The sequence below is a fragment of the Panthera tigris genome, chromosome B3, assembly GCF_018350195.1.
Source record: "Panthera tigris isolate Pti1 chromosome B3, P.tigris_Pti1_mat1.1, whole genome shotgun sequence".
In the NCBI taxonomy this organism is placed as follows: Eukaryota; Metazoa; Chordata; class Mammalia; order Carnivora; family Felidae; genus Panthera; species Panthera tigris.
The window spans coordinates 83,740,394-83,760,156 of NC_056665.1; the positions used below are offsets into that span (position 1 = coordinate 83,740,394).

General features: G+C 36.4%; 1 protein-coding gene across 1 annotated transcript in view; it reads right to left on the reverse strand.

The window, feature by feature from the left end:
* SNX6 (sorting nexin 6) overlaps nt 1-19,763 on the reverse strand; it is a 60,300-nt gene that overhangs the window by 20,548 nt on the left and 19,989 nt on the right. Inside the window, exons 5-8 of the mRNA XM_042989552.1 lie at nt 19,258-19,379; nt 17,145-17,268; nt 9,244-9,339; nt 7,430-7,535 (exon numbers count right to left, since the gene is read on the reverse strand). Of these exons, the coding sequence (XP_042845486.1) occupies nt 7,430-7,535; nt 9,244-9,339; nt 17,145-17,268; nt 19,258-19,379 (448 nt within the window). The remainder of the gene's footprint in view (nt 1-7,429; nt 7,536-9,243; nt 9,340-17,144; nt 17,269-19,257; nt 19,380-19,763) is intronic.

A 19,763-nucleotide genomic window follows, 5' to 3' on the forward strand; every position in this document is an offset into this window, starting at 1 on the left:
GAGGTGCCCCTGAGATTTTTTTTTTTTTTTCACATTTATTTATTTTTGAGAGACAGAGAGAGACAGAGCACAAGTGGGGGAGGGGCATAGAGAGAAGGAGACACAGAATCCGAAGCAGGCTCCAGGCTCTGAACTGACAGCACAGAGCCCACACGCGGGGCTCGAACTCACAAACCATGAGATCATGACCTGAGCCGAAGTCGGACACTTAACCAACTGAGCCACCCAGGCGCCCCCTGAGATTATTTTTTAGAGCAAGAAATTCCTGTCTCCTAGTATCTGGCTCTGAGAACACTACCCTTTTCGGCTATTACATCATTATACGATCACAGAAAATAAGCAAACTGCCTTGATTTTATATACATCACAGTGAGGCTGAAAAGCTTAGTTTTTCATAGTCCAGGCTAGTTAAGTTCATGCGTTGTGAAAAAAATTTTTACTTTATAATTTTATAATTATGTAATAATTATAATTTTGTAAAATAGATTCGCCATCATCTCTTCTACAAGTACTGTTCCATTTGGCCAAATAGAATAAATAAGAATTATGTTATCTTAACAGATGACTCTCTACCTTTATAGTTCTTTATGTTTCCATAGCACAAATATATACCTCTATTAAAGGACTGATTACAATACACTGTAATTTTCTGCTTTTCAGATTTCTGCAAAATTTCTGCAAAATTATTAATTCCTGAAGGGCAAAGACTATATTTTCTTCATCTTGAAATTACCAATGCCTAACATTATGGTTGGCAAACAGGCCAATGTTTATAAACTATTTTATTTTTTACTTAATTTTACCTATCCTATCCTATCCTATCCTATCCTATCCTATGCAGGTTCCACGCCCAACATGGGGCTTGAACTCATTATCCTGAGATTAAGAGTCATAGACTCAGGGGTGCCTGGGTGGCTCAGTCAACTGAGTATCACACTCTTGATTTCGGCTCAGGTCAAGCATGGAGTCTGCTTAGAATTCATTCTCTCTCTTAAAAAAACAACAAAAAAAGAGTCGTATGCTCTACTGACAGCCAGCAAGGTGCCCCTGAGCTAAATAACTTTAAAACAATTTTTAAAGTATAGTAGGATTCTATTTTATTTTAATTTTTTAAAGGATTTTATTTTTAAGTAATCTCTTCATTCAATGTGGGGCTCAAACCTACAACCCTGAGATCAAGAGTCACATATTCTACTGACTGAGCCAGCCAGGCACCTCTAATAGGATTCCATTTTAAATAATCGAAAATAAACTTAAGGATACTCCTAATTATTACAACTAACACTAGTATATATACCATTTCATATTTACAAAGTTTTTCTTTCTCGAGGGGGTACAGGCGAGGCCTGTGGGCTCCAGCCTGGTCCAGTTGGTGGAGTATGGGGTTCCCCAGGAAAGCAAACAGGGTACTGCTGGAGCCCCACAGGGTGCACTATGTGACTCTGGGTGTGTAGAGGGAGTAAGTACAGGTCTTGATGGAGGGACAGGGAGAGGACAGACTAGGACAAAGTTTCTCTTAACAGAGGAGTAAAACGTGTGAGATAATTCATCTTAATGTCATTTTATAAACAAGGGAACCAGTATAATACCAATTAATTATGTGACTTGCCCAATGCCCTAGAGCAAATTGGTAATAAATCTAGGAAGGAATTCAAGCTTCCCACACTTTATAGTTCTTAAGTACTGAACAAGCAAATATAAATAACTACTTCCTTAGAAGAAATCTATAAGTTACAAAAATAGAATAAAATATAAAAATAACTCTTAACCTTCTCCAAAGAATGACACAAGAATAGAAAGTATCAAGCCAGAGACTTTATTTCCTTTCTGTTACAGCATGTAACAGTACTCCAAAACAGAGGTTCTTATTTCTAGGTACCAGCTGAACTGTCTCTATAACAGAGGTTCTCAAACTTTTTGGTCTAAGGACTCCTTTACACTCTTAGAAATTATTGAGGATCCTAAATAATTGTGTTCATGGGGGTTATGTCTATCAATATGTACTGTATGTTTTTTAAGTAAAGCAAAATGATTAAAAGTATTAAAATCATAGTTAACATAAGTAATATTTCAAATGAAAAATAACTATATGTATTTTTAAATTAGTGAGCAGAGTGACACTATTACATTTTTGCAAATTTTGTGTCTTTATCTTAATAGAAGACAGCTGCATTCTCTTACCTGCTTCTGCATTCAATCGTAGTATTATAATACACTGCTTTTGTTCAAATATGTGGAGAAAATGCAGTCTCAAACAGATATGTAGCTATATTTTCAGATTAACTGTGGATATTCTTTTAAAAAAATTTTTTTTTCAATGGTTATATTTATTTTTGAGAGAGAGACAGACAGACAGAGTATAGCAGCGGAGGTACAGAGAGAGAGGGAGACACAGAATCCAAAGCAGGCTCCAGGCTCTGAGCTGTCAGCACAGAGCCCGACGCGGGGCTCGAACTCGTCAACTGCGAGATCATGACCTGAGCCGAAGTCGGACACCCAACCGACTGAGCCACCCAGGCGCCCCGTGGATATTCTTCTTTGATACCACCCCAAAACTCAACAAGTAGTAGTTCTTTAAGAGTTAGTTGTAATGACATGGATGGAACTGGAGAGTGATATGCTAAGTGAAATAAGTCATACAGAGAAAGACGATACCATACACTTTCACTCTTATGTGGATCCTGAGAAACCTAACAGAAGACCATGGGGGAGGGGAAGAGGAAAAAAAAAGTTACAGAGAGGGAAGGAGGCAAACCATGAGAGATTCTTAAAAACTGAGAATAAACTGAGGGTTGATGGGGGGGTGGGAGGGAGGGGTAAGAGAGTGATGGGCATTGAGGAGGGCACCTGTTGGGATGAGCACTGGGTGTTGTATAGAAACCAATTTGACAATAAATTTCATATTAAAAAAAAATAGTTGCAGTGGGGAATCTAAAATCATATCAATAAACTTTCTAAGCTCTATTACATTAAACTCCATTGGTATAAATAAGTGATATTAATCCCAAGATCATAAAGTTGGTTTAACATTTGAAAATCAATCAATACATAATAGGCTAAAAGGAAAAAACGGGATTATCTGAACACTGCAGCTGCAAAAAGAGCCTATGAAAAGAATCTAACGCTCATTCCTGATTTAAAAAAACACAACCTCTCAGATAAATTTATAAGACAATTTTTTCACCCTGATAAAAAGCATCTAGGAAAAACCTACACCAAACACCATAATTAATGGTTTAAAAATGAATGCCTTCCCCATAAGCTAAGGAACAAGGCAAAGATGCCTATTCTCACCACTTCCATCCACACTGCACTGGAGCTATAGGTATAGCTTCAGTACAACGGGGCAAAGACAAGAAATAAATGGAATCTAAATTGGAAACAAGTGTAATTGTTTTTATTAGCAGATGATCATCTATGTAGAAAATCATAAGGAATCTACGAAATAGTTACTGGAACTAATAAGTGAGTTTATTTAGTAATATTGCAAGATACAAGATCAATACAGAAAACACACTGTATTTCTATATATTAGCAAAGAACTAGAAACTGAAATGTAAAAAACACATCATTTATGATAGCATCAAAAAATAATTAGGGATCAATTCAACTAAAGGTGTGTAAGATCCTCGGACTTCAAGCTGTATTACAAAGCTGTAATCATCAAGATAGTATGGTATTGGCACAAAAACAGACACTCAGATCAACGGAACAGAACAGAGAACCCAGAATGGACCCACAAACATATGGCCAACTAATCTTTGACAAAGCAGGAAAGTATATCTGATGGAATAAAGACAGTCTCTTCAGCAAGTGATGCTGGGAAAACTGGACAGTAACATGCAGAAAAATGAACCTGGACCACTTTCTTATACCATACACAAAAATAAACTCAAAATGGACGAAAGACCTAAATGTAAGACAAGCCATCAACATCCTCGAGGAGAAAGCAGGCAATAACCTCTTTGATCTTGGCTGCAGCAACCTCTTACTCAATGCATCTCCAGGGGCAAGGGAAACAAAAGCAAAAATGAACTATTGGGACCTCAACAAAATAAAAAGCTTCTGCACAGCAAAGGAAACAATCAGCAAAACTAAAAGGCAACCGACAGAATGGGAGAAGATATTTGCAAACGACATATCAGATAAAGGGTTAGTATCCAAAATCTACAAAGAACTTATCAAACTCAACACCCAGAAAACAAATAATCCAGTGAAGAAATGGGTAAAAGATATGAATAGACACTTCTCCAAAGAAGACATCCAGATAGCCAACCGACACATGAAAACATGTTCAACATCACTCATCATCAGGGAAATACAAATTAAAACCACAATGAGATACCACCTCACACCAGTCAAGAATGGCTAAGATGAACAACTCAGGCAACAACAGATGTTGGCCAGGACGCGGAGAAAGAGGATCTCTTTTGCACTGCTGGTGGGAATGCAAACTGGTACAGCCACTCTGGAAAACAGCATGGAGGTTCCTCAAAAAATTAAAAATAGAACTATCCTATGACCCAGCAATTGCACTACTAAGTATTTATCCAAGGGATACAGGTATGCTGCTTCAAAGAGGCACATGCACCCCAATGTTTATAGCAGCACTATCAACAATAGCCAAAGTATGGAAAGAGCCCAAATGTCCATCAATGGATGAATGAAGAAGATGTGGTATATATACACAATGGAGTATTACTTGGCAATCAAAAAGAATGAAATCTTGTCATTTGCAACTATGTGGATGGAACTAGATGGTATTAAAGCAAAATTAGTCAGAGAAAGACAAATACCATATGACTTCACTCATATGAGGACTTTAAGACAGAACCGATGAACACAAGGGAAGGGAAGCAAAAATAAAATAAAAACAGGGAGGGGGACAAAACATGAGAGACTCTTAAATATGGAGAACAAACAGAAGGTAACTGAAGGGAGGGGGGATGGGCTAAATGGGTAAGGGGCATTAAGGAATCTACTCCTGAAATCGTTGTTGCACTATATGCTAACTAACTTGGATATAAATTTTAAAAAATAAAAAATTAAATTAAAAAAAAAAACAACGGTGTATAAGACCTGTACAATATAAGTTAAAAAACACTGCTGAGAGAATTATAAGGAAGACCAAACTAAATGGAGAGATATACTATATTTACGTATCAGAAGAGTCAATATGGTTAAGATGTCAATCTTCCCCAAACTGACCTACAGATTCTACACAACCCCAAAATCCCAGACAGCATTTGTGTAGAAAGTGACAAGCTAATTCTAAAATCGATATGAATTGAAATAAGTCAATCAGAAGAAGACAAATCCCATATGATTTCACTCATATGTGGAATTTAAGAAACAAAACAGATGAACATATGGGAAAGGAAGGGGAAGAGAAGAGAGGGAAACAAACCACAAGAGACTCTTAACAATAGAGAACAAACGATAGAGAGTAGACAGAGGGAGGTGGGTAAGACATGGGCTAGATGGGTGATGGAAATTAAGGAGGGCACTTGTGACAAGCACGGAGTATTGTAAGTAATGAATCACTAAATTCTACTCCTGAAACCAATGTTGCACTGTATGTTAACTAAATAAAATTTAAATAAAAAAATAAAATCCATATGAAAATGTAAAGAACCTAGAGGGGCCAAAACAACTTTGGTAAAGAAGAAAAAAGCTAGGAGATTTATGTAAGAAGGGATGTTCAACATCATTAGTCATTAGGGAAATTCAAATTAAAAATTAAAACTACACAGAGACATTACTGACTTATGAGAATGGCTGAAATGAGAAAGAATGAGTATCCTTGTTGGAAAAGATGTGGAGCAACTGGAACACTCATGTACAGCTCGTAGGAATATAAAATGGTACAATCATTTTGGGAAAAAAGTGGCAGTTTTTTCCAAAGTTTTTAAAAAGTTAATTATACACTTACCACATGACCTGGTTACTCTTTCAGGTATTACCCAAGAGCAACGGAAGCACATGTCCATACAAAGACTTACATATAGATGGTTCACATCAGCTTTATTTATAATAGCCAAAAGCTAACAACAACCCAAATGTCCACCAATAGCTGAATGGATGAACAACTGTAATATATCCATACAATAGAATAATACTCAGCAATAAAAAGGAATAACCTCTCAATACACACAACATGAATGAATCTCAAAATAATTTTGTTGAATTTCAAAGCCAAATAATAAAGAGTACATATAGTATGATTCCATTTATATAAAATTCTAGAAAATGCAAACTAATCTACAGAGACAAAAAGCAGATCGGTGGTTACCTGGGGACAGGGTGAGAAGGAGGAATTACAAAGGGCTATAAGGAAACTTGTGGTGGTGATAGATATATTAATTATCTTGGCTGTAGTGATGATTTTACACATATGTCAAAACTTATCAAATTGTATACTCTGAATACTGCAGCTTACTGATATCAATTTTTACCTCAATAAAGATGTTAAAAAACCCCATTAGCCTATCTTGAACTTTGAATGAATCTTTTACATACGTGATTTTGTAACATCACGTATTTGATCATTTAGAAAATATCGGTTCAATGAATGATGCAGACCTTCTAAATGTTGACACACTTCAGTATACATAAACAGTATCAAAAATTCACATATTCCCATCAATCTCCTCCCTCAGACCAGTCTTTAATTATTGGGAACCAAGCTCATGGGGATGGATACAAGTTTTCCAAAATTCTACTTATTGCTGGAAAGCTTGACTTTTATCATTGTCAACAAGTACTGTCAGTTGTTTTCCTTAAAATGACAGGGTCACTTAATTTTTAAGGAAATGTCTACCAAATACTCAACTATGAATAATCATCATTTGTCCGTTGTTCTCTCAAGTAAAAATGGGGTTTTATGAAAAAAGCAACTAGTTTAGTTGCAACTCAATCACTAAAATGCTTTTCTAGAGAGAACCATCATATGTAATCAAAGTGCTTTACACATACCTCCATCATTCAGATATTAAAAAATGTGAATCCAAGGGAAGTGATTTATTAATTAATAATTTTTACTGCTTCATCAAGGATATCCTTAATTGAAAAATCTGTTCTAACTGCAAATGCACTGTAGAAAGAATACAGTGACTATTAGCATAATTTGGTGCTACTGCCCTGGTCTGTGCTAAGGCATCAGTAATTTTATCCACCATGGCTTTTGCATTACCAGTGTAAATATCAACATGGTGAAAAATACAAAAAGCATCATGGATTATTATGAAGATAGTTTTTACCTCACAGACTTGCTAAAAATAAAAAGAGCCCTAGGGTCAAGGCTTCACAGACCAAAGTTTGAGAACCACTGTTCTATATCAAGACTTTTACAAACTGTAAATAACATAACAACTTTATAATTATTCCATTAAAAAAAGGTAAGCTTTAGCCACAGAGAAAAAAACCTTACTTTTGTGGGATCTTGTCATCCTATCAGATTTAGCAGATGCATCCTTAACTCGGTTATGATATTCTAAAAGAAATGTTCGTTCATGCTCAAAGAAATCATCTACGTCCTATGGGATCAAAAGAAAATATAATTTTTTCACTTATTTGCTTTAGTGTAATACATAAATCACTTTACCATTATAATACAAAAAACCAGTAAAACAGCACAGCTATCCTCTAATAATCAGATGTTCTACTGATTTCATCAGTAACTTCAGAGCCCCACATCAGGCTCTCTTCTGTCAGCTCAGAGGCTGCTTTGGATCCTCGGTCCCCGCCTCCCTCTGTCCCTCCTTTGCTCATTTTCTCTCTCTCAAAATAAATAAATAAACTTAAAAAAATTAAAAAATAAAAAATAAAAATACTTTCCTCCTTTCTAAAATAGCAATGAGTTTTTGAAAAAGCAGCAGTTGAAATGATATAAGACCCACATCAACAGAACACAAGAAGAATCAGTGCTGACAAAATGTCCTTTAAAATTTGTAATACGTATGTACCACTTTCCTTGACTGTTAAAATGGGATAAACCATCCAACTTGTAGGACTGAAGATTAAATAAAGTATGTGCTACCAAATACCACACTGTAAATGTTCAAAAAATATTAGTTACTACTAATCATACTCAATACAGAGCATTAAATGGAAGGAAGCAGGGTTCTTATTAGAAAGTAGCCACGGCATATGCAATGTCAACATACCAAGTGACCCATCTCTGAAAACCAAAGTATAAATCAAATGAATAGTACTTTCCACCTAAGTTTTACTGTAGATGTATCTATAAAAACAGGTAATGATGACAAAGCTGCATCATTTATCTCTTTCTTAGTGTTTGTTTCATAATGTAATACTTAGGTGTTATTTATTTATATATTTAAAAATTTTTTAATCTTTATTTATTTTTTAAAATGTATTTTATTTTATTTTTGAGAGAAAGAGAGCACTAATGGGGAAAAGGCAGAGACAGAGGAAGATACAGAATCTGAAGCAGGCTCCAGGCTCCAAGCTGTCAGCACAGAGCCCGATGTCAGGCTTGAACTCACAAACTGTGAGATCGTGACCTGAGCCGAAGTCGGATGCTTAATCAACTGAGCCACCCAGGTGCCCCTAAATTTTATTTTTATTTATTTATTTAAGTAAGCTCTATGCCCAATGTGGAGCTTGAATTCATGACCCCGAGATCAAGAGCCTCATGCTCTACCTGAGCCAGGCACCCCAAGAAAGACTAAAACCTCAAAGAAGCTCTTCTAACTCCAGATCTGAACCCAAGTCTGCCCCTAACATTTGTAAGACCAAGGGCAAATGTACAAATGGAGCCCCGCTTCGTGCCCCACCCTGCAGTTCTGTAAGGCACCTAAAGAAACCTCAGATGTATGTAACAGGACACTCCATTCTGCACACTGACCTCCCCTGTGCCTTCCCTTTCCCCAGCTGACCCATGGTCACCCTTGATTACCCACAGAAGAGGAAGACTTGGCTTCAGATTTGGGCAAAGAAATACGGGGTTCCAGATACTTCAAGCATGGTCTAGTTTGGAAGGAAGGGGTATGTGCTCCAGGTGGGCAAATCCCCTTGGACTGCAGAACTCTCGCCCGTTGGGAGAAGGAAGGGCTCTAAAGAGTGGATTCCAGGGCAGGGGGCCCAGTTTCTCAGGCCTAAACATTCTACTATTCAAACTTCTCTTTTACTCCAATGGTCACCTGCACATCTGAAATCTCTATCTTCTTAAAATAAGTGGATTCTTAAACCAATACCTCTGTTAATCAAATAAAATCTTACCTTTACTCCTGAAACAATTACTCCATCTGCTGATTTAACCATGTTTTTAAAGAAATCTTCAAGTTTTTCTTTTTTATTTTTTCCTCTCACACTCAGCTGAAAGAAAGGTAAACTTAAGTTGGCAATTTTTTTCTTTTTTAGATTACATATGGAAAGTAATGCCTCTTTCATTATTATTCACCACTTGCTGCACCAGGGTGTCCCATAAAGGAATAGCCCATCTAATTTCCTTATCTACTACCATGGTTTCAATGCTCACCATTATATAAATGACTCACAAATCATGATCACTACCACTAAGCTCTTTCCTGAACCTTAGATTCTATTTCCATTTGCCTAGATCATATCCTTATAAATGGAAATTCTGCTAACCTCACATTAGACTAAAGCAGTATTCATTATAATCTAATCTCCAAAACTTTCCTTTTCTTGGTTCTCCCTATTCATGGTCCCTCCTTCATGGTCCCTCCATCCAACCAATCTCTCAGATTCCCACATGTTCCCTAAAACCCCATACCAGTCATTAAAAATCTTGAAATAATCTACAACTTCTTTTTGTCTCTCAAAGCTCAAATTCTACCATCAAATGTCTGAAATTTGTCCCTTTCCTTTCTCACTGTCCTAGTAAAAATCCTCATTATTTCTTGCTTAACTACCACATTGGACTACTAGTTAACATCTCTCATTTCCTCAATCCAATCCATTCTGATGAGGACTTCCAAAATTAAATTGTGAGCATCTCCTCCCTACTCAATAACTTTATAGAGTTTCACAATGTTCAGAGAATAAAAGCCAATCCCCTAGGCATGGTATTCAAGACTTTCAACAATCTGGTTCAATTTACCTTTGTACTCACCACCAAACCCCCACAGAACCTTATGTTCCAAATAGTTCTCAAAAGAAGCTCTAAATGCTTAGGTTCCCCTGTTCCTGAAATAGTGTCTCTCTTCCCACCAAAAATTCTATTCAGACTTCATTAAACATCGAAATTAAAACACATTCTCTTCATGAAACCTTTCTAAACTGCTGTTATCTTTAGGCCTCTGAATGCACTCTGGGTGTTTTTCAAAACTGTGTTCTTATATTAACTAATTCACTTATTTAAAAACTATTGACAAATGTGACACATGTATATTACAATCACGCACTGTGCTAGGTGTTCAGAAAATAAGGATGATTAAGAGGTGGTCCATACTCTATAAGAGTAATTTATGGTGCAGAGGAGAATCCAGAGAAACATATGATTAAACATAGGGTGAGCAGTACAATGTTAGAGGAATCCATACGGCACTTCGAGAACACCAAGGGAACTTAATACAGACTTAGAAAATGAGAAAGATAAGACTGGAGGTTGAAAGACCAGTCAGAGGCTGTTTCAATAACCCAATCAAGGGTTATAAAAGTCAGAACTAATCTTTAGGTCTGGTGATAGAAGGAAGTAGACACATTCCTAATATAGTAAGAGAGTAGAACAGACAGGATTTGGTGTTTCCTAATAGGAATAGGGAGCAGGGGGATGCCTGAGTGGCTCAGTGAGTTAACTGTCCAACTCTTGATCTCAGCTCAGGTCTTGATCTCGGGGTCTGAGTTCAGGCCTCAGCATGGAGCCTACTTAAAAAAAAAAAAGGAATAGGGAGTAAAGTCATGAGTAATTTTTAGGTCTTAAGAAATTGGAAGGTGCTGGTATCTTCTTTGAGACAGAGAACATAAAAGAAGGCCTGCATTTAAAGAAGAGTTCAAACAAGTGATACAGATTTATAAGTTAATAGATATAAAAGTACCTGCAGCCATAGGAGTCAATGAGATCACTTCAGGAGAATTTAGAGTTAGAAGTCTAAAGGAACTTCTAAATTTCTGGAGAAATCAGTGAGGAACCTTGGAAGGATCCTATTTAAATGAATGGATATATGGAGGTAAAAGCTCACAAAGGACACTAAGAAGGAGCCACAGAGTTAAGAAAGAAACTCAGAACAGATCCCAAAGATCCAGAAGTACATGGGATCCAGGATAGCTAGAAAGATACCTTTGTCAAAGTGGAAAGGCACAATGTAATATACTGTATTAGTAGAATAAAGGACAAAACCACATTATCATCTCAACAGCTATACCTTTTCATAATAAAAACACTCAACAAACTAGGATTAGAAGGGAACTTCTTCAACTTGATCAAGAGCATCAATGAAAACCCCACAGTTAACATCATACTTAATAGTGAAATAGTGAATGCTTTCCTCCCAAGATCATAGACAAACCAAGGATGTCTGCTTTTGTCATTTCTATTTTACATTGTACTGGAGATTCTAGCCAGGGAAGTTAGGCAAGCAAAAGAAATTAAAAGCTGTCCAGATTGGAAAGGAAGAAAAAAAAAAAAAAAAAAGCTAATATATGCATGTGGCTGCCAAGGCAGATGAGGGTTGTGGGAGACACGTGGAGTTGTGGGATTTGATCTCTGATTGGCTTGTATTTCCTAGTGAACAAGGTCATTTTACATCAAGGAGGAACTGCTGCAAGTTGAAATTAGCTTTTATGGAAAATGGGAGAGAGCTGTTTGAAGTCATATATAACCTTGTTATAAATGATGGAGCAGGCAATCTAGGCTACATGAGAACAAAGTAAAGACAAAAGGGCTGCTAACAGGGTCAAAATGCAGAAGAGATCAAGTGTCTAGATGTACCAGAGTCAAAGAACAATCAAAATATGAATAGGGAAAAACAGAGCTGTCTATGTTTGGAGTCTATTAATACTAGGGCTTAAGAACTCAGATATGAGGCAGGGTCCTGGGTATGTCCACTGATAAGGCAGCAAGAACTGAATGGACATTAGGGTGTTGAAGAGGTTATATATTTACTCTACTCTTAAGTAGACTCAGACTATACCTAGTAGAAACAGAGAAGATATACAACTACTTAAGTAAGGCACTGAACATTAAAGGCAATCATTCCTTACAACAGCAACTATTTCTCAAACAACTCAATGCTAGAATAAGCTTTTCTAGGCCTCCCAGCTGCCTGATGGCCTCTTTAGACTTTAAGACACCCTAGCTCTACTTCAGCAACTTATCAGTCCCATGGCTCTCTGAAACTTAGAAAACAAAACAGCACATGCAGATTGCTTTTCCTGCCCCACTGAAGTATGTAAAGATCCATGAAACAGCATTAGAACATTGAGAAAAACCTCTTAGTTTTGGGCCTATAATTTCCTTCTTTTTAAAAAACTTTTTTTTGTATTAGTTTATATTTCAAGAGAGACGGAATGAGAGAGCAGGGGAGGGGCACAGAGAGTGGGAGAGATAATCACAAACAGGCTCCACGCTGTCACCCAGAGCCTCATGCGCGGCTAGAACCCACCAACCATGAGATCATGACCTGAGCTGAAACTGAGTCAAATGCTTAACCAACTGAGCCACCCAGGCACACCTTTTCTTCTTCTTCTTCTTCTTCTTCTTCTTTTTTTCAATTTTTAACATTTATTTATTTTTAAGAGACAGAGAAAGATAAGAGTGTGAGTGGGGAAGGAGCAGAGAGAGAAGGAGACACAGAATCTGAAGCAGGCTTCAGGCTCTGAGCTGTCAGCACAGAGCCCGACACGGGGCTCAAACTCACGGACCGTGAGATCATGACCTGAGCTGAAGTCACACACCCAACTGACTGACTCACTCAGGTGTCCCTTCTTTTTTTTTAATGTTTGTTTATTTTTGAGAGAGGGAGGGAGCACAAGCGGAGGAGGGGCAGAGATGGGGACAGAGGATCTGAAGCAGGCTCTGCACTGATAGAGAACCCAATCCTGGGCTCAAACTCATAAACTGTGAGATCATGACCTGATCTTACTTAACTGACTGAGCCACCCAGGTGCCCTGGGGCCTTTAATCTTCTATAACCTGTTAATATACTTGCTATTAATTAATGATTAAAAAATATTTGCAAACCACTTTCCTGTCTTTTTAGAGTTTCTCCAAAATACCATGTGCTGGTATTAAAAGGGTTATTATAATGCATGACATCATTATCTCTATTAAGCATATATTAGTGGGAGGAAGAAAAAGAAATCTATATTGAAGGGAGAAAATTTATGAAACCTTAATTTTTTTCCAAAGCTATTTATAAATCTGATCTAAACAATCAATAATCCATTTGACAAAATACAGCATCCATTCTTAATAAAAACCCTCAACAATGTAGGGATAGATGGAATATATCTCAACATCATAACCATATATGAAAGACCCATAGTTAATATCCTCCTCAATGGGGAAAAGCTGAAAGCCTTTCCTTTATAGTCAGGAACAAGACAAGGATACCCATTCTCATCATTACTATTTAACACATTATTGGAAGTCTTAATCTCCGCAGTCAGACAACAAAAAGAAAAGGCACCCAAATCAGCAAGGAGGAAGTCAAACTTTCACATGATACTCTATGTAGAAAATCTGGTGTAGAAAATCCACCAAAAAATTGCTAGAACTAATACATGAATTCAGCAAAGTCACAAGACATAAAATCAACATGCAGAAATCTGTTGCATTTTTATACATTGATAACGAAGCAGCAGAAAAAGAAATCAAGGAATTGATTCCATTTGGAACTGCACCAAAAACATACCTAGGAAAATAAACCTAACTAAAGAGGTAAAAGATCTGTACTCTGAAAACTATAAAACACTTATGACAGAAATTGAAGAGGACACTAACAAATGGAAGAGCATTCCATGCTCATGGATTGGAAGAACACCGTTAAAATGTCAATACTACCCAAAGCAATCCACACATTTAATGCAATCCCTATCAAAATACCACCAGCATTTTTCGCAGAGCTAGAACAAGCAATCCTAAAATCTGTATGGGACCACAAAAGACCCTGATAGCCAAAGCAATCCAAAAAAGAAAAACAAAACTGGAGGCATCACGATTCCAGATTTCAAACTATATTACAAAACTGTAGTCATCGAGATAGTATGGTACTGGCACAGAAACAGATCCATAGATCAGTGGAACAGAACAGAAAACCCAGAAATGGACCCACAACTATATGGTCAACTAATCTTCGACAAAGCAGGAAAGAAATCCAATGAAAAAAAGACAGTTTCTTCAACAAATGGTGTTGGGAAAAGTGGACAGCAACATGCAGAAGAATGAACCTGGACCACTTTATTACACCATACACAAAAATAAATTCAAAATGGATGAAAGACCTAAATGTGCGATAGGAAACCATCAAATTCCTAGAATAAAACACAGGCAGCAACTTCTCTGACCTTAGCCAGAGCAACTTCTTACTAGACACATTGCCAAAGTTAAGGAAAACAAAAGCAAACATGAACTATTGGGACTTCCTTAAATAAAAAGCTTCTGGGGCACCTAGGTGGCTCAGTCGGTTAAGTGTCAGACCCTTGATTTCACCTCAGGTCCTGATCTGATGGTTGGATCGAGCCCTGCATGGGGCTCTATGCTGAGTGTGGAGCCTGCTTGGGATTCACTCTCCCCTTCTCTCTCTGCCCCTCCCCTGCTGATGTTTTCTCTCTCTTTCAAAAATAAACTTAAAAGCCTCCTGCACAGCAAAGGAAACCAACAAAACTAAAAGATAGCCTACAGAATGGGAGAAGATATCTGCAAATGACATATCAGATAAAGGCTTAGTATCCAAAATCCATAAAGAACTTACCAAATTCAACACCCAAAAAACAAATAATCTAGTGAGGAAATGGGCAGAAGACATGAACAGACACTTTTCCAAAGAAGACATCCAGATGGCTAACAGACATATAAAAGATGATCACCATCACTTATCATCAGGGAAATACAAATCAAAACCATGATGAAATACCACTTTACACCTGTCAGAATGGCTAAAATTAACAACATAAGAAACAGCAAGTGCTGGCAAGCATGCAGAGAAAGGGGTAAACTCTCTTGCACTGTTGGTGGGAATGTAAACTGGTGCAGTCACTCTGGAGAATAGTATGGAGGTTCCTCAAGAAACTAAAAATAGAACTACCCTATGATCCAGCAATTGCACTATTAGGTATTTACCCAAAGGATACAAAAATACAGATTCGAAGGGGTACATGCACCCCAATGTCTATAGCATTATCAACAATAGCCAAACTATGGAGAGAGCCCAAATGTCCATCAATTTATGAATGGATAAAGAAGATGTGGTACATATATACAATGGAATATTACTCAGCCATCAAAAAGAATGAAATCTGGCCATGTGCAATGATGTGGATGGAGCTAGCATATATTATGTTAAGTGAAATAAGTCAACCAGAGAATGACAAATCCCATATGATTTCGCTTCTATGTGAAATATAAGAAACAAAACAGATGAACATATGGGAAGGGGGGGGGAAAGAAAAGTGAGGGAAACAAACCACAAGAGACTCTTAATGACAGAGAACAAACTGGGTTGACAGAGGGAGGTGGGTGGGAGATGGGCTAGATGAATGATAGGTACTAAGGAGGGCACTTGTTGGGATGAGCACTGGGTGTTGTACGTAAGTAATAAATCACTGAATTCTACTCCTGAAACCAATATTGCACTGTATGTTAACTATAAAATTTAAATTAAAAAAAAAAGTTAAAAAACCATCACCACAACTGGGAAACAATCAATAATCTTTCACTTATCATTTTAACAAATACTTATTTTACATCTTAATTGTCAGCCATTATTCTAAAGCAGTGAGGATACAATGGTGTAAAATTCAAGCCTTGCTTTCAGAGAGCTTACATTTTAGTAGAGAGGACAGATAATAAATACATAAAAATTTAAAATACAGACATATAATTTCAGATAGTACTAAGGGATTTGGCGATGGGACAGAGTACACAGAGCATGAGGCTCCTCTAGCTCAAGTGGCCTTGCACTGATAATACTCACTGTATGCCTAAGCTGCTCTACCAATTATTATTAAGGTTTTGGCCAAGGCCATGAATAAGGTTAAGCAAAAACAAACACATAAAAGTAAAAAAAGTGATGACAGCATTCTATCATGTGTTCTTTGGCAACCCAGTCACAAGTTATTTTCAGCTTCTATAATTCATGACATAGCCAGAATTTTTTACAGTTCCTAGTTGTAAACGACCACATGCCAGTATCACATACCATATTTACACTTGTGAAAGTATCCAGGCTTAAAATGCTGTTTCTGTGATCCTGAATTACTTCATACCCTTTCAAAAAAATGTGTTCTCTCTATTGCTAGACTTAGGATATTTTATTGTCATGTCTACTAAAACCAAACCAGAAGGGCAAATTTATATACATAAAATTCTTTGATCTTGATGTCAACTTATAAGCAAATAAGCACTATGCTACATTTATTTTCTGCTAAAATGAGTTAATCTTGTCATTCAAATATAAATCCCAAGATCTGTATCACCTATCCATTAAAAAAACTTTTGCCAGTACTATGAATGAAGAAATCTTTAAAGCTCAACCACATCAATTTTTCTATTTGCACTGTAACAGAGTTTTCAGGCAGGGAAGGAGGAAGATTAGGAGCAATTGGCACTGAAAAAGGTCAGTTAAACAGATCAAAAGGCAATGATTAACCCTAAAGTAATCTAGAATTCTTTAGCTCAAGCACCTCCCTGGAATTTCAGAAAACTTCAAACTCAAATTTAGGAAACAATCAAGTTGATAATCCTATTTCTTAAGAGGTTCACAATTCAAGATGAAAATCAATGTCCCATGCAGTAACATGATTTAGCCTCATTTCTTCAATTTCTTCATTTCTTCTCTAGTTGTATTGAAATACTCTATTACCACTAAAAAAAAATGTCATTTTACACTACCTTGAAAAATAAGAACATTACAAAAAAAGGGTTTTTTCTAACTACTCCCTGCCTTTTACAGTGACTCTAAAAATAAACCTTGATTACTGCTTTAATCAATACTCACATCTTGATTATATTCCAAGAAGACATGGAAATTTAAGTCTTTTCTCAAAATAGGATGTGCTGCCACACGACATAGGAACACTTCATGCATTGCAACAGTCTTCTTGAATATTGCCAAATATTCACTAGAAACAATACACATAATTAAAGGTAAAACACTGCATCAACTAGAAAATAGTCTGTAACAGTTTTCAACAAATACTCCAAATTATTCTAAATGCAAAATTAAAGATACAAATATATAATCCATGTAAACAAAGGTTTTAGTTGAACTGTTAATAAAATGTATAAAATCCAGCTCTGAAAAGACTTCATGCTAGTTAATAGTATTTATTATATTTAAATGTTAATATTTTTAAGTTTTATGAACTTTTCTTCCTATGCAAGTTGATGTTAAAGGTAACTATAGGGGTGTTTGTTTTCAGCTCCAGAGAAAGTACACTACAAATTATTTGATACAATCTTTATGGATCAATTTCTCGATAATTACTGCTTTTAAATACCTGTGTACAAAAAAAAATCTAAACTCAAACCTCAGTAAGCATATTTTCAACATTAATAATTATTTTCATCTAATGACCCAAACACACAAGAAAAAAAGCACACCACAGAGAGACTAATTTTTGTCATTACATTGGAAAATTATGTTTAAAATATTTTAATTTCATCAGTGAATCACAGTGATCATATAGTAATATACGTCAGTTTGAAAAAAGAAACACTCAAGGAAAAGGCCCAATATTCTTGCTTCAACTACGTGCAAGGAGGATAAATTTTACATACCAGCAAACCAGCAGGACCAATGTTGGGAGAAGTTTGATCTCTGTGAGGGTAGTCATTCAGTGAAGACAAAAAAGAAGGATGCAGAGGATGGAGGTAGCAGTAGAATAAACCCAAGGTTCTCTGTTATCCAACCCCTAACCAGACCACAAAAGAATCATGATCAGGGCCACTGGAAAACCACAGATTCTTTAATATTAATGTGCTCTGCTAATTTCCAGTTTTCAGTCTTATAACTATAAAAGTATGTATCTCTGTCTCTCAGACTATCGCTTGCACCCAGCATGGACAAAAATCTTAAAATATGTCACCTTACACTTTGACAAAAAAGATCTACTTTGCTAATTTATCTTGTCAAACGAGTTTAGCATTCTGAAGAGGAGTCTAGTAGCCAGGTGCATATATGCTTAAAAACTGAAACTAAGTGGAAGAGGAGAAAAGGAAATGAATGAAGAGGAGAAATGATCAGAAAAAGAGTGATGGAGGTGATGATGATACAAGGGAAAGTGTTTACTTGTACTGCTCTCAAAATACAGAAAACGATATCCTGTAAATCTAAAATTACTTCAAATGTCTAATAAGAAGGGAAAGATTCTGCATTTTCAGCAAATATGCTAAACGCAAAACAGAAGTTATCTCCAGTTTTTTCAAAGATTTAATGCATTTCTAGTATATGTGAAACTAATAATCATTTAATGAAAAACATTTTAAAACTATTCTCTTTTTACTTTGCTCCTATTCTTTTCCCCTTAGCCAGAAGCCATAGGCAGAAAGAGGGCAAAAATTAAACAAAGACACAGCCATTTAGACAGGTGCATGCGTGCACACACATACACGCGCGCGCGCACACACACACACACACACACACACACACTTTTTAAAAAAGAAAACAGAGTATGTGCAGAGTTGCTCGGTGCATATTTCTATGAGAAACAGAAAACAGAAGTTTGGGTAGTATGCACACATCGAAAAAAGAAAACCAGGTTGGCAATGACTAAGGCCTTGTAGATAAAAACCAAAACAACTTATATTCTGCTTCAAAAAGTCCTATTTCCCTTTCTACTATTTTTAAATAAAGTTTTGGACCCCCCATTTTCAATTTTCAGAGTCTATTTAAAACATTAATTTAAAGAATTTTACAATGTAGACAATTATTCTATAATTTTCCTGTAGGCTCTGATCATGATCATTAAAACTGGTTGTTTGGCTTAAACCTGCATCTTTCAGAGAGGGTCACTGTGGTGAAATGATTAAAAGGATGGGATATCAGAGAGCACAGAAAAAAGGCATTAAAATAAGCACAATTAACAAAACCAACAACAAAAATCACATACGCTTCCAGTTCCTGTTTCATCTTTGTGAATTCTTCCTTTGTCATGGACCCTTCTCCTTCTCCAAGCTTCTGTAGTTTTTCCCTTGAAGCATCAAAGTCAGGTCTTGGTGGTGCTGGTGGGATCTGTAAGAAAACCAAATCACTAATTTTAAAGACTTTTAGTTTTCACAGCAACTGTACTACTGCTACCATAAAAGACTGTGTCTGGGAGAGCTAAAGACATCTTGAATGAACACGGCACCAGGAATATCTCAATTCAGGTTAGAAAATTTGATTAGGTCCTTTGCACAATGAAGAAATATGGCAGAGCACTATTTTCTAGTATTAGAACAGTAGTTCCCAAACTTTAATCTGCAGATTCCTATGTGGCAACCTAGAGTCTTCAAATGTATAAACACATTAAGCTCTGACTATACACTAAATTAATATGCATACCAATTTTCAGAAGTATGTAAATAGTTTGATCAAATACAAACATATATTTTTAAATTAATGAATTCATAGTAG